This window comes from Bombyx mori, chromosome 7 (assembly GCF_030269925.1).
Source record: "Bombyx mori chromosome 7, ASM3026992v2".
NCBI lineage: Eukaryota > Metazoa > Arthropoda > Insecta > Lepidoptera > Bombycidae > Bombyx > Bombyx mori.
The window spans coordinates 6,535,709-6,547,330 of NC_085113.1; the positions used below are offsets into that span (position 1 = coordinate 6,535,709).

General features: G+C 33.2%; 2 protein-coding genes and 1 long non-coding RNA gene across 3 annotated transcripts; 1 reads left to right on the top strand and 2 right to left on the bottom strand.

The window, feature by feature from the left end:
- Nucleotides 1-162: 162 nt before the first annotated feature.
- LOC101742366 (RNA exonuclease 1 homolog) lies at nucleotides 163-3,720 on the bottom strand. Its single transcript, XM_012694891.4, has one exon. The coding sequence runs from the start codon at nucleotides 3,627-3,629 to the stop codon at nucleotides 426-428; it is 3,204 nt and encodes a 1,067-aa protein (XP_012550345.1). The 5' UTR covers nucleotides 3,630-3,720; the 3' UTR covers nucleotides 163-425.
- Nucleotides 3,721-6,672: 2,952 nt separating this feature from the next.
- LOC101741453 (uncharacterized) lies at nucleotides 6,673-7,552 on the top strand. Its single transcript, XR_009973509.1, has 2 exons — nucleotides 6,673-6,840; nucleotides 7,011-7,552. It is a non-coding gene; the product is annotated as an uncharacterized LOC101741453 (long non-coding RNA).
- Nucleotides 7,553-9,544: 1,992 nt separating this feature from the next.
- Nucleotides 9,545-10,443, bottom strand: LOC101741979 (deoxyuridine 5'-triphosphate nucleotidohydrolase). Its single transcript, XM_004931260.5, has 3 exons — nucleotides 10,274-10,443; nucleotides 10,065-10,201; nucleotides 9,545-9,976 (listed from the first exon to the last, which is right to left on the bottom strand). The coding sequence occupies exons 1-3, from the start codon at nucleotides 10,375-10,377 to the stop codon at nucleotides 9,774-9,776; spliced, it is 444 nt and encodes a 147-aa protein (XP_004931317.1). The 5' UTR covers nucleotides 10,378-10,443; the 3' UTR covers nucleotides 9,545-9,773.
- Between the last annotated feature and the right edge of the window lie 1,179 nt (nucleotides 10,444-11,622).

Genomic DNA, 11,622 nt, shown 5'->3' on the forward strand with positions numbered 1-11,622 from the left:
TTATCCGTTAGGCCACGACGACTTCGAAATCTGCTGAGAATATGAGTCATTTCGGACTTATTTGCTCTGTAATCAAACCGAGACTTGTAATTTTAGGATGTTGACACAATGTATTTATTTTGTACATTAAAATCTTGAAGTACTTAAAGTAAAACAATTAAACATACATACAAAATATATTCAATACAATATTTTTACATCATGTAATGTAATAATTCAGAAACAGTGACTTTCTAAATGTTTAATATTCCATCAAAGCAAATGATTAATTGAGTAATTCATTTAATTTGTTGGATCAATGACAATGTACCTAGTTCTAATCAAATTAATGATATTGCAATACAATGCTATATTTTTCCCACAACTTAGTAATTTAATTCACCAAGACCCAAAATTAATCTCAAAGTAAGCGAGCTAACTTACAATCATCTTGTTTTCAAATACTCTTTTAATTTGTAATGAATTAATTCCATACACACGAGTGCATCTTCTGCACTGTTGTGCCCATCTACAGAATTTTGTATTATCTTCTTTAAATATTCAGAAGATAGGTTTCTTAAAGCTCTTTTATATGGTGGACCCATCTTATGAGGGAATAAAACACTTGTATCTACGACTGTATCATGAATAAGTTTTAAAGCTTTAAAATCTGATTCTAAGCTGTGACCTATCAATATTGTCTTACTATTGAACATTGTTAGAAGAGTGGCCTGAACATCTAAAAGAGTTGTCTTTACTTCAGCCATTTGTTCTTCAGTTATTCCTGAAAATCTAGTATTATAGTCAATTATAGGGTGCAATGGTTTTATAAGAGTTTCATAAACGACTTTACATTCTGCATTAATTATAGTCACCCTAGTCAAGTCTAACCCATGGGTAGTATAACACATCTCACAATCTAATGCATACACTCCATAATCTTCACACTTATTATCTGGAGGTAATGTTTTTACAAACCCTCTCAAATTATCATAGTCTACATATTCATAGACATGGGTAGGTGCTATACAACATCCATCAGATGATCCATCCTGACTACAACATTGATATCGAGCTTCACCTCGTATTCTGTATTTATTATTAGGATGATAAATGCATTCCTCTTTTACAGCTGGAAAACCTTTTTTGTCCACAGTATAATCTTTTTTACATCTACAACATGTTCTTATAGAGCCTTTAGGGGGTTTTTGTTTTTGTTTTTGTTGCACATAAATTGAAGCTCTGCCTTTTTCTCCACTTATGTGTGTTCTAGGAAATCCATTTTCTTGAAGCTGCTCTTCAGTTAATATCCATTTTTCAATATTGTTATAAAATTTAGCACCTGTTAATTCTTTAGATATCTCATCACTTTTTTTATTTCTATTCTCTATGCTCCATGAACCTGTATTCCTAGCATCTACTTTTCTACTTGAATCAGAACTTGATTTTTTCTCACCATTATTTTCCTGTAATTCCTTTCTTAGTCGGTTGACTGTTAATACTGCAGAGTTTTTATAAATAGAAACCGTATTACATTTCTTGCTCGTAGCTAGTTCTTCATGTTGAGCTCTAGAATACGCATCAGTTGCGGAAAGGTAAAGTTTCAAGCATTCATCTATCATAAGATTTAAATAAGTAGATCTAATATTTGCTGGTATTTTTGAAGCCAAAGGCTCTAAAACACCTGGGCGATCTATAAATTTCTCACTAGGCATGTGTGCTACCCTCAGTGCTCCTTTCTTTATGGTTTGGACAGTAGTAGATGAATTAGAGCCGGCGGGCAAACTGTTTTTTGCAATGTCTTGGCTAGTTGAAATATTTCTTTTGGCATTTATCAATGTTGAGGCATATGGTACATGAGCAATACGAATTTTCAAATTACTAGAGTTTACTGTACTAAATATGGATTTCTGAAGTTCCCTTTTTGTTATATTTGTATTGTCCTCACCTTTACTTTCATTTTGCAGAGAATTATTAACTTTTGTGCTATGAAACTCTCTAACCTTAGCCAATCTTTCTGCCATTGCTTGGGCAGCACTAATCTTGTAATCTGGTTTTATTTGTCGTTTTGTTACAACTTTAACATCTACAGCACGTGATACTCTCTTCTTTGTGGGCACATATTCCTCATCTTGTGTTTCTTCTATAGTAGGTTCATTTTCCTCTGCAACTATCTTTCTGATTGGAACATATTCATCAAAAATCTTCTTGCATTCCATCGCTATAGTCTCTTCATCAGGCTCCATTTCACTAGTATCAGATTGGTGATCTACATCATCAATGTGAGGTGGATCTTTACTCTTACTTTTTTGTCTGTCTCTTGAACTTTTGTGTTTCTTTTTTCTATGTTCCTTTTCTTTGTATTTGTGATTATTTGAATCAGACTTGGATGATCTATGACTTGATTGTTTTGAACTTTTATCAGATGACTTGGATTCATATTTATTTTGCTTTTCTTTTTTCTTTTCATGTTTTTCACTTTTACTTTTATATTTGTCTTTATCACTTCCTTCCTTCTTACTTGATTTCCTATTAGGACTCTTTTGATCTTCTTTTTCTTTTAGGCTTTTTTCTTTCTTATGAGATTTATGTTTCCTTGTTTTATTTGTTTGGTTTTTCTCAGGGCTACATTTTTTACTCTTTGAGTCACCATTATGATTCTTGCTATCAGACTTCACTTTATCCTCTTTATTTACTTTAGTTTCCTTATTGCATTTACTACTATTATTATTTTTACTTATATTTTTATCAGCCTTGTTAAGTATTGTTTTACTGTCTTCCTTTTTGTTTTCTTCATGAAGTATTTGATCTAATATGTCAAACTCAGGGCCAAGATCATCAAGCCCATTAAGGTCACTTGATAATTTAATTTTCTTATTATCTGGTTCATCCTCATCACTTGAGAAACATGGAGCTAAGAACTTTGGTGTTGGTTGATATTTTACAGTAGGTTCATTTCTTGACGAAACTTTAGAAGGTTTATATTCGAGAACTTTATTTTTGCTCGAATTCCTGTCCGAAGGAATGTAATTTCGTTTGTTTGTAGTATTTAGGTCTAGTTCACAAGGCTGATATTCTTGCAGTTCTTTTTCAGAACCTGGATTATAGGTTTCTGTACTTGCAGATGATCCAGGAGGCACGTAACTATCACACTGTACATTCTCGTTACTCCCAGGAGTGTATGTTAATGGCGGAGGAATGTAAATGAATGGTTTAGATGTATCCTGCGACTCAGGTATCCTCAAACTTGCACTGACTGGTTTTCTTGGGGTATATGGTACGGGAATATGACGTTTTCTTTGTTCGCTATTTTCGTCGTTATTTTCTGTTTCTAAATGATTTATCTTTTTAAGTTCCGATATTGGTGTAGGGTTGTAGGTTGGTTTACTAATAGATACAAGATTGTCATCGAGATTATTGTTTACTGTCTGTACACTAATTGCGGACCCAGTGCTATCAGTTTGTTGTAGAACCTTTTGTACAGCTGCTGAAACAAGTTTTTGTAATATCGCACCGCTTTCAATTCCATCACTGGATGAATTTTGTAAATCTCTTTTTACATGACGAAAATGACAATAAGGTCTTTCACAAAGGCCATTGTCGTAAAAAGGACAATTAATGGCGTTAAAATATCCCGTTGAAGGCAACATTAATGTTAGTCCGACAGTATCAATCAAACACTTCTAAGATTTTGGGAACATTGGATGCATTCATACCTTACCTATGTCACATCTATAATTTTTTAAGGGATTTTATGACCTGGTAACTGAGACCTTTAAGTCAGTCTTATTTTAATATATATTCATATTTTTATGAAAAATGATATTAAGGAGTGAAACGAAATGAAGATGATTAATTTGAGACATTAATCAACTGGGATGAAATTAAATGAAATGAAATGAGATGATTTGGGATGAAATATAATCTCAGTAAAATGGTGGTCATTAACTAAGATTTTTTCAGTGGACTTTTTGGAGGATCCCGAGAAGTTACGTCCTGCGGCTTTGTTTCATTTTCCCACATTTGTGCACTTTCACAGATATTAAACAGCTAATAAACCACCATTATTACACATTTAAACCTGAAGAACCACTAAATAGACAAACTAAAACAAATCACACAACTTCACTCCTCGGGCTCCCGCCAAAAAGTCCAACATCTATGATTGGTTGGATGGAAGCACTCATTTATTATACATTTGAAACAGTCGGTTTTCATGTTTCTACATAGACGGCTCACTGAATTTGGCGCCCCTTTTTTTGATTTTCAGATTTTTTTATTTTTAATTATTTTTTCGTCGTTTGTTCGTTAATGTTTGTTTGTCTTTTATTTATTTATAGCGACCCGCCCTCGCTTCGCTTCGGAAACATTAAAACACACATGAAAGCAAAAAAAAAAAAAAAGTAGCCTATGTTCATCAGGGACAATGTCGGCTTCTAATGGAAAAAGAATTTTTCAAATCGGTCCAGTAGTTTCGGAGCCTATTCGAAACAAACAAATCTTTCCTCTTTTTTTTTTAAGGGATTTTATGACCTGGTAACTAAGACCTTTAAGTCATGTCTTATTTTAATTTATTTTCTTATTTTTATGAAAAATTATGAAATGAAATGAAGATAAGATGATATGGGATGAAATATAATCTCAGTAAAATGGTGGTCATCTACTGAGACTTTTTCATTGGACTTTATGGAGGATCCCGAGAAGTGACGTCCAGCGGCTTTGTTTCATTTTCCCACATTTGTGCACTTTTACAGATATTAAACAGTTAATAAACCACCGTTATTACACATTTAAACCTGAAAAAACACTAAATAGACGAAATAAAACAAAACGCACAACTTCACTCCTCGCGTTCCCGCCAAAAAGTCCAACATCTATGATTGGTTGGATGGAAGCACTCATTTATTATACATTTGAAACAGTCGGTTTTCATGTTTCTACATAGACGGCTCACTGAATTTGGCGCCCCGTTTTTTGATTTTCAGATTTTTTTATTTTTAATTATTTTTTCGTCGTTTGTTCGTTAATGTTTGTTTGTCTTTTATTTATTTATAGCGACCCGCCCTCGCTTCGCTTCGGAAACATTAAAACACACATGAAAGCAAAAAAAAGTAGCCTATGTTCATCAGGGACAATGTCGGCTTCTAATGGAAAAAGAATTTTTCAAATCGGTCCAGTAGTTTCGGAGCCTATTCGAAACAAACAAATCTTTCCTCTTTATAATATTATTAGTATAGATAATTACTTAAGCAAATGATCACCCTTAAGTTGGCCCTCTTTACTAGATATCTTTATTTTAATCGCTCAGATTAATAAATTTTAATCAATTATCGTTTGTTCGACGACTATTGGTGATTATTCGATCATAAAAACAATTAAATTCCCAATTATTAATTATTTTATATCTTATACACAAACCATCACCTCACGCCTACATTGCGCATGCGCCGGTTTTGTCAGTCAGGGCAATGATACCTACTTATGCAGCTGTGAATAGCACGTAATGTTTGAAATATCGATGCTTACTAATTAGCTAATAAACGCATACATATACCTCCACACTCCTAATTAATGGATAGATACAGAGACTGAAAGTCACATGTAACAAAGAATAGCCCTCTTTTGTTACCTGATGAATTCTATGAGTCAACTCCGATCTCAAGTCACGCTAAGGAACTACGTTGCAAAAAAATGTATGTGCCTAGTTTCTGACAACTTGATAGCTACGCCATGTCTTATTTTGATCTCTGGTACTATAATGATATTTATGAGCCCAGTTTTTTTGATCATAGACGTTTATGCCTGGCCGGTGGAAACGTATTAATTAATGTTTTACAAATTAAAAATTGTCGTTTTAGTTTTAGCTCTATGGCTCGCACTAGAATAGAAGGAGGTAGGATATGTAAAAAAATATAGAAATAAAGAGTCCCAATAGCCCTCCCTTTATTAGTCGTAGCTAGGCATGCAAAGTATGAATGGAATGAATGAAAGTACGAGATGAATAAATGCGAGAACAGGTATGATAAAGAGGCTCGGAATTTTTAAGACCCTTATGGGCAGGAGTATCAATTATAATTAAAATTAAAACAAAAAATGTAAATAAGAATCTCTGGCTTTGTTGTTTGCTAGAGGTACGAACCAAAAAATTATAATAATTAAAAAAATAATAGAAGGAGGTAAATCATAGATAATATTTTTGGAGTTTCACTTTGTTGGAGTTTGAGTATAAAAGTAATAGCCGGCAACACTTGACACATATAAGATTACAGATTTCAAATATTGGAATGCTCTTAAATGTTTAAATCAAACGATTGTCTTTTCGTCAGTGAAGACAAAGACAATTAAGTGTATAATCTATGGGCAAAGACTTCTCAATATATTAAGTGATCTTTTATTATTCTTTGATTAAATCTATGATCTAGACACGGACATCTAAGAGTTTTATAAAGATAAAATATTATAATGGTGTAACAGTGTTCAAAATATTTGCAATATAATTATAATGAAATAGTGTTTTCTAAATAGCCCCTCATCACCTACAGAACCCAGTCACCTCAAATTTAGCCGTCCAACACACTTGATAAAACACTACAATCCCATAGACCTTTCAGTGTACAATGGTACAATCCCTATCCTCGTATGTAAGTCTATAATCTATGGTCCCTATGATTTTGCCTCGTTTTATAAAAAAATGGTATGCAAATTTTGAAATAATACTTGTAAGTCAGTCAAGGTTACTGTACTAATTTTACCATCACTTTACTGTGAAAGAAAGTAATTTTGGTAGTAATAATATCATGTGCGGTATATATTTGATTCTTAATAGCTAAGAACTGATAAATGGGAACATAACTTTCACAAGTAACTAATTTGTAGGATCTAAAAAAAAATTACTGTACTTATAGTGCCTATTATGGAATTATTTATTAAAGTATATAATTCTACATGTCCGACACCATTACGAGACCTTACAAAAATTGTAAATACTTGGATTGATAAATTTGTAAGCTTATTTGAATATTTGTATCCAGATTTTGGAGGCGATTAAACATGTTGGAGGATATAGCAATTGATTATTCAACATATTTCAAAGTGGACGTGTTGGAAGGATTTAAAACAGTTCAAGATGTTGTTGACAACATGTTAACGAGGCTGGAGGAATTGACGAGTGTTCTTCAAATGGTTAAATTAAAGAACGGCGATTGCTGCAATATTGTGACTGAAGATATAATAAAATATCGTAGAGAGATAAATGTGCTAGGGAAAAGGATTTCGACCCTGTCCAATGTATTAATGTTTTTATCAAATAATGTTGATACAGTTGAAAAACAAGTAGAGAGAGCTGAAGGTTTTTTTGGAGTACAAAATGATAACAAATTAAAAAGTCTTCTCAAGCCATTCATAAAAAGAGGTAGGGAGACAATACCTGACAATAGTTTGCCTCCTCATCATAAAATAGATTTGAGTAGTGTAATGGACAATTTTCAAAGCATGTAACATGAGTTCAAGTTTTAAAAGTGATACAATGCACTAATGTTGGGATAGAAAATAATAAATGAATGTCATAGGCACATACCTTTGTTTCATTTCGTAAAGCACTGCCTAATTATTATTGTTTGAATCACTTAATATGAAAATCAGCTGAAAGTAGAATAACAGTTTGTGAAGTTTTATACTTTATTTTATTTATTTATGTACACACAAAAAAGAAGACAGTACAGAGTAATAGGAAAATTATGTACAAAAGCACACTTGGCATACTTGTAATTTTTTGAAATGACCACTAGACCATTCAAGTTAGAATAGGGAAAAAAACCGAGAGTATGAATATAAAACATGAATCGTTTGGATCTAGAGGGACTGGGTGGCTCAGTTTTGTAGTAAGTTTTACAGAGAGTGCTCTAAAGAAATTTTAGATGATTTTGTCACCTTGTTGTTAACATTACACCAGTCTCCTGTGTGCTTAGCCAAACTATATCCTCAAAGCCCTTTTTTGTTATATGCTTCCTACCTGGATCTGAGATAAACCCTCCAGTATTCCTTAATGTTATGACAACCTACTTCCATAGGTTGTTTTAAGCAACTGTGCCTTTAGGCAGTATGAATGTCCAAGTTTGACAGTACCTAGCCACTCTGCATTAGGTAGACTAAATTCTACAGATATTGCATTAGGATAAATTAGGTAAACCAACTAAGTACTCTTTGGTTTTTTTTATTGCCTATATGGGTGGATGAACTCACAGCCCACCTGGTGTTAAGTGGTAACTGGAGCCCATAGACATCTACGACGTAAATGCGCCACTCACCTTGAGATAAGTTCTAAGGTCTCAAGTATAGTTACAAAGGCTGCCACACCCTTCAAACCGAAACGCATTAATGTTGCAACGGCCGAAATAGGCAGGGTGGTGGTATCTACCCGTGCGGACTCACAAGAGGTTCTACCACCAGTAATTACGCAAATTAAAATTTGCGGGTTTGATTTTTATTACACGATGTTATTCCTTTACCGTGAAAGTCAATCGTGAACATTTGTTAAGTACGTATTTCATTAGAAAAATTGGTACCCGCCTGCGGGATTCGAGCATCTCGCTAGATACGAATGCACCGGACGTCTTATCCTTTAGGCCACGACGACTTTGAAATACCTAGGTTTATCTAGGAACTTGCTTTACAATAACTAAAGTTACATATCTTTTCACCCTATGGAATGAACAAAAAGCAATAAGTATTAGAATTGCCTTTTTCAAGAGAACAGATACACTTTGGCAGGTTTTGAAATTTCTTAAGGGCTAGGAACAGAGTGATTGTTCATTTTGAATCTAAGCACATTTCAGTATATTTTGCCTTGCAATATAATAAACAGCAAAACCGTACATCGACGTCCATAAATTGTACCTATTTGGCATATTGGTGACCTAAAGAGCAGTATGACACTGGATAGTCAGTTATCAGACGCGGGTTGCAATCTTGCCAACTATGTAAAACTGCCAGACGTATTACTTTCATCTGAGCCTCTGCAGAGCATTGTTAGCAGTATTATTAAATCCCTACCTACTTTACGACCTATAAAGTACTTTACCTGAAACCAACCCAAGATATGGTTGTTGGTATCCAAGAATCCTGATTTTGCCAAGGTTTACCTGTTTAGACAAAATAATTGTGACCCCTATGACTATAACAACATAGTCTTGTGTAGATAATAGACTATATTATGATACCACCCAACTTGAATAGCAAATATTCTGCTGGTGAAACTGGAATGCATATAAGAGAGAGAGAGAGAGTTCTCTCTCTTTATTGCACACCAAAACACAATTTACAGCACAATATAAGCTTTGTCATAAGAATATCACGGTTGGTGGTAACCACATACAGATTATCAATATTCCCTACCACCAGTACATGTTAGTTAATTGCTGTTACTTGTTCTCAAGAAAATCCCTCTTTCAGTTTACACTTATTCACATCTGCAAAAATAGATGGAATGGTACTATGCTGACACTATACTGCCAGTAGCTGAATGAAGTAATTGAAAACATTTAGGAAAAGCAGTATGATACAAAAATTCTGTAAAAATTTCAGTTCATTTATTTGGTGATGAAACATTAAGTAGAAATATCATTGATAGATAGCTATAAAATGCAACTGAAATTGAAAATGTTTCTAAAAATTAGTTTAGACTGTTTTTCGTACACTTTTAAGAAATTAAAGTTTACATAAGTTTATAAATTGCTTATAGAATAGATAAAAAAAATATGAACAAAATTGAAGTATTTCTTAATGCTTTCTATTTTCTATTTTTTTCCAGTGGAGCCAAATCCACCATCACCCCTTTGAGTTACAGACAAATTAGCAACTTCTTGTAACACAGGATAGTAGATCTTCTCACAAATAAGCTGTGCAATTCTGTCTCCTTTTTTCACACTAAAATCTGTGTCCGAGTGATTAAAAAGAACAACTCCAACATTACCTCTATAGTCCTCATCAATAACACCGGCTAGAACAAAATTTTACAAACGTTGTGTAGTTAGTTGTTATAAAATAGTTTGAAAAAAATTGTGGCTATGAATGAATTAGGGACTTACCACCAACATCAATGAAATTCTTCAGAGCTAAACCAGATCGAGGTGCTACTCTACCATAACACCCAGGCGGTAGTTCTATTTGTAGGTCAGTTTTCACTAATTCTTTGCCTCGAGCAGGAACAGTGTAATCATATGCACTGAAAATACATTGTCTTGTAAACGTGCACTTACTGTTACGTTACAATGTGTGATATATCAATTTCTCTTACCTCATTAAATCGATCCCAGCTGCTTTTTCAGAGCCTCTGACTGGTTGAAAAGCATTTTCACTGAGTCTAGTAAACTTTAGAATAGGTTGGATTTTACCAGACATTTTGAATATACAATAACAATATTGAATTAATCTTTAAAGCTAAGATACGCTTAACATCAAAAATGAAATTACTAGAATGTAAGTTTATGATAATCTTAAATTAAATTAATAAGCAAGTGCAAACATTTAAAATCAAAACAAAAACGGTAGTAAGCAATGTTTGAAAGGAAAATAGAAGAGTTATTGTAAATTAATTACTTTATATGATATTCCTTATTAACAATCAGATGTGCAAACTACTTTTCAATTTTCGTCCGAAGGAAATTAATCGTAGCTGTTATTCTCTTAGGACAAAAACATCTAACATTAATGGAGAATAGTTTTTGTTTGTGGCGGGAATTGGCGCGAAATGTGTATTAACAATCAGTGGGCGGAATTGCCAGTAACGGTTTTTTTTTATTTGGACCCAACACCAAATGCTATTTGCCACTTCCAAATAAAGGTTAGGAAGCAAAAAGCAAATCAGAAAATATAAAAGTTAGGTAAGGTTCAGGTAGGAAAATTGGATTAGGATTTTAGGAATAAATAATTAATATAATTATAATTTGAGGTTAATACTGTTGAAGAATAAGATAATAATTTTATAAATAACTGGGTCTACTGTGTGTAATAAATAAGGTACAGATACAGAGAAAGGATAAATCACTTAGTGATGATAAAGAATTATATAGAAATTAATGATTAAAAGAGGACATGATAGGATAATGTGATTTAAATTACCAATGCACGCGCCGCATCCACACTTACTGCTATCCAGCATTTCGATCGTCGCTAGATGTGCCGGACTACATTCGTGCCCTAATCTCATCCGTATCAAACTGCAGGTCTCATTGCGTTTAAATTATCATTTGTTGAACCATGGTTTAAAAGGAATGGCTGGTTGTACTTTTCGGTGATATTTCGCTTTAACCCCATTACACTGCTGTGCACTCCAAGCATTATTTAAATATCTTTTAGGAAGGCTAACCAAATCATGACTATAATTTTTGAAACAATAAATATTACCACGATTTATAGCCTATTTCAAAGTGGGTGGTGCCATTAACAGTAGATAGTGGTTAGGTGGTTACCTTGAGCTCGTCCACCCATCTAAGCAAAGCCTTTCTTTAGATATATATATAGCGTTCTTTTGTTAACAAATCACATTTTTTTGAATCGATGTTGAATTGAAAAAAATTATTAATTTAAATAATCGCATTAGTAAAAGTTTTGTTAACACATGACTAAATAAATAATTAGCTCATT

Bases quoted from the DNA above. Each gene is read 5' to 3' on its own strand.
- LOC101741979 (XM_004931260.5), bottom strand. From the start codon at position 10,377: ATGTCTGGTAAAATCCAACCTATTCTAAAGTTTACTAGACTCAGTGAA. The intron at 10,202-10,273 runs GTAAGAGAAATT...ATGTATTTTCAG, and splicing joins GCTGGGATCGATTTAATGAG to TGCATATGATTACACTGTTC. The intron at 9,977-10,064 runs GTAAGTCCCTAA...ATTTTGTTCTAG, and splicing joins GAATTTCATTGATGTTGGTG to CCGGTGTTATTGATGAGGAC.
- LOC101742366 (XM_012694891.4), bottom strand. From the start codon at position 3,629: ATGTTGCCTTCAACGGGATATTTTAACGCCATTAATTGTCCTTTTTAC.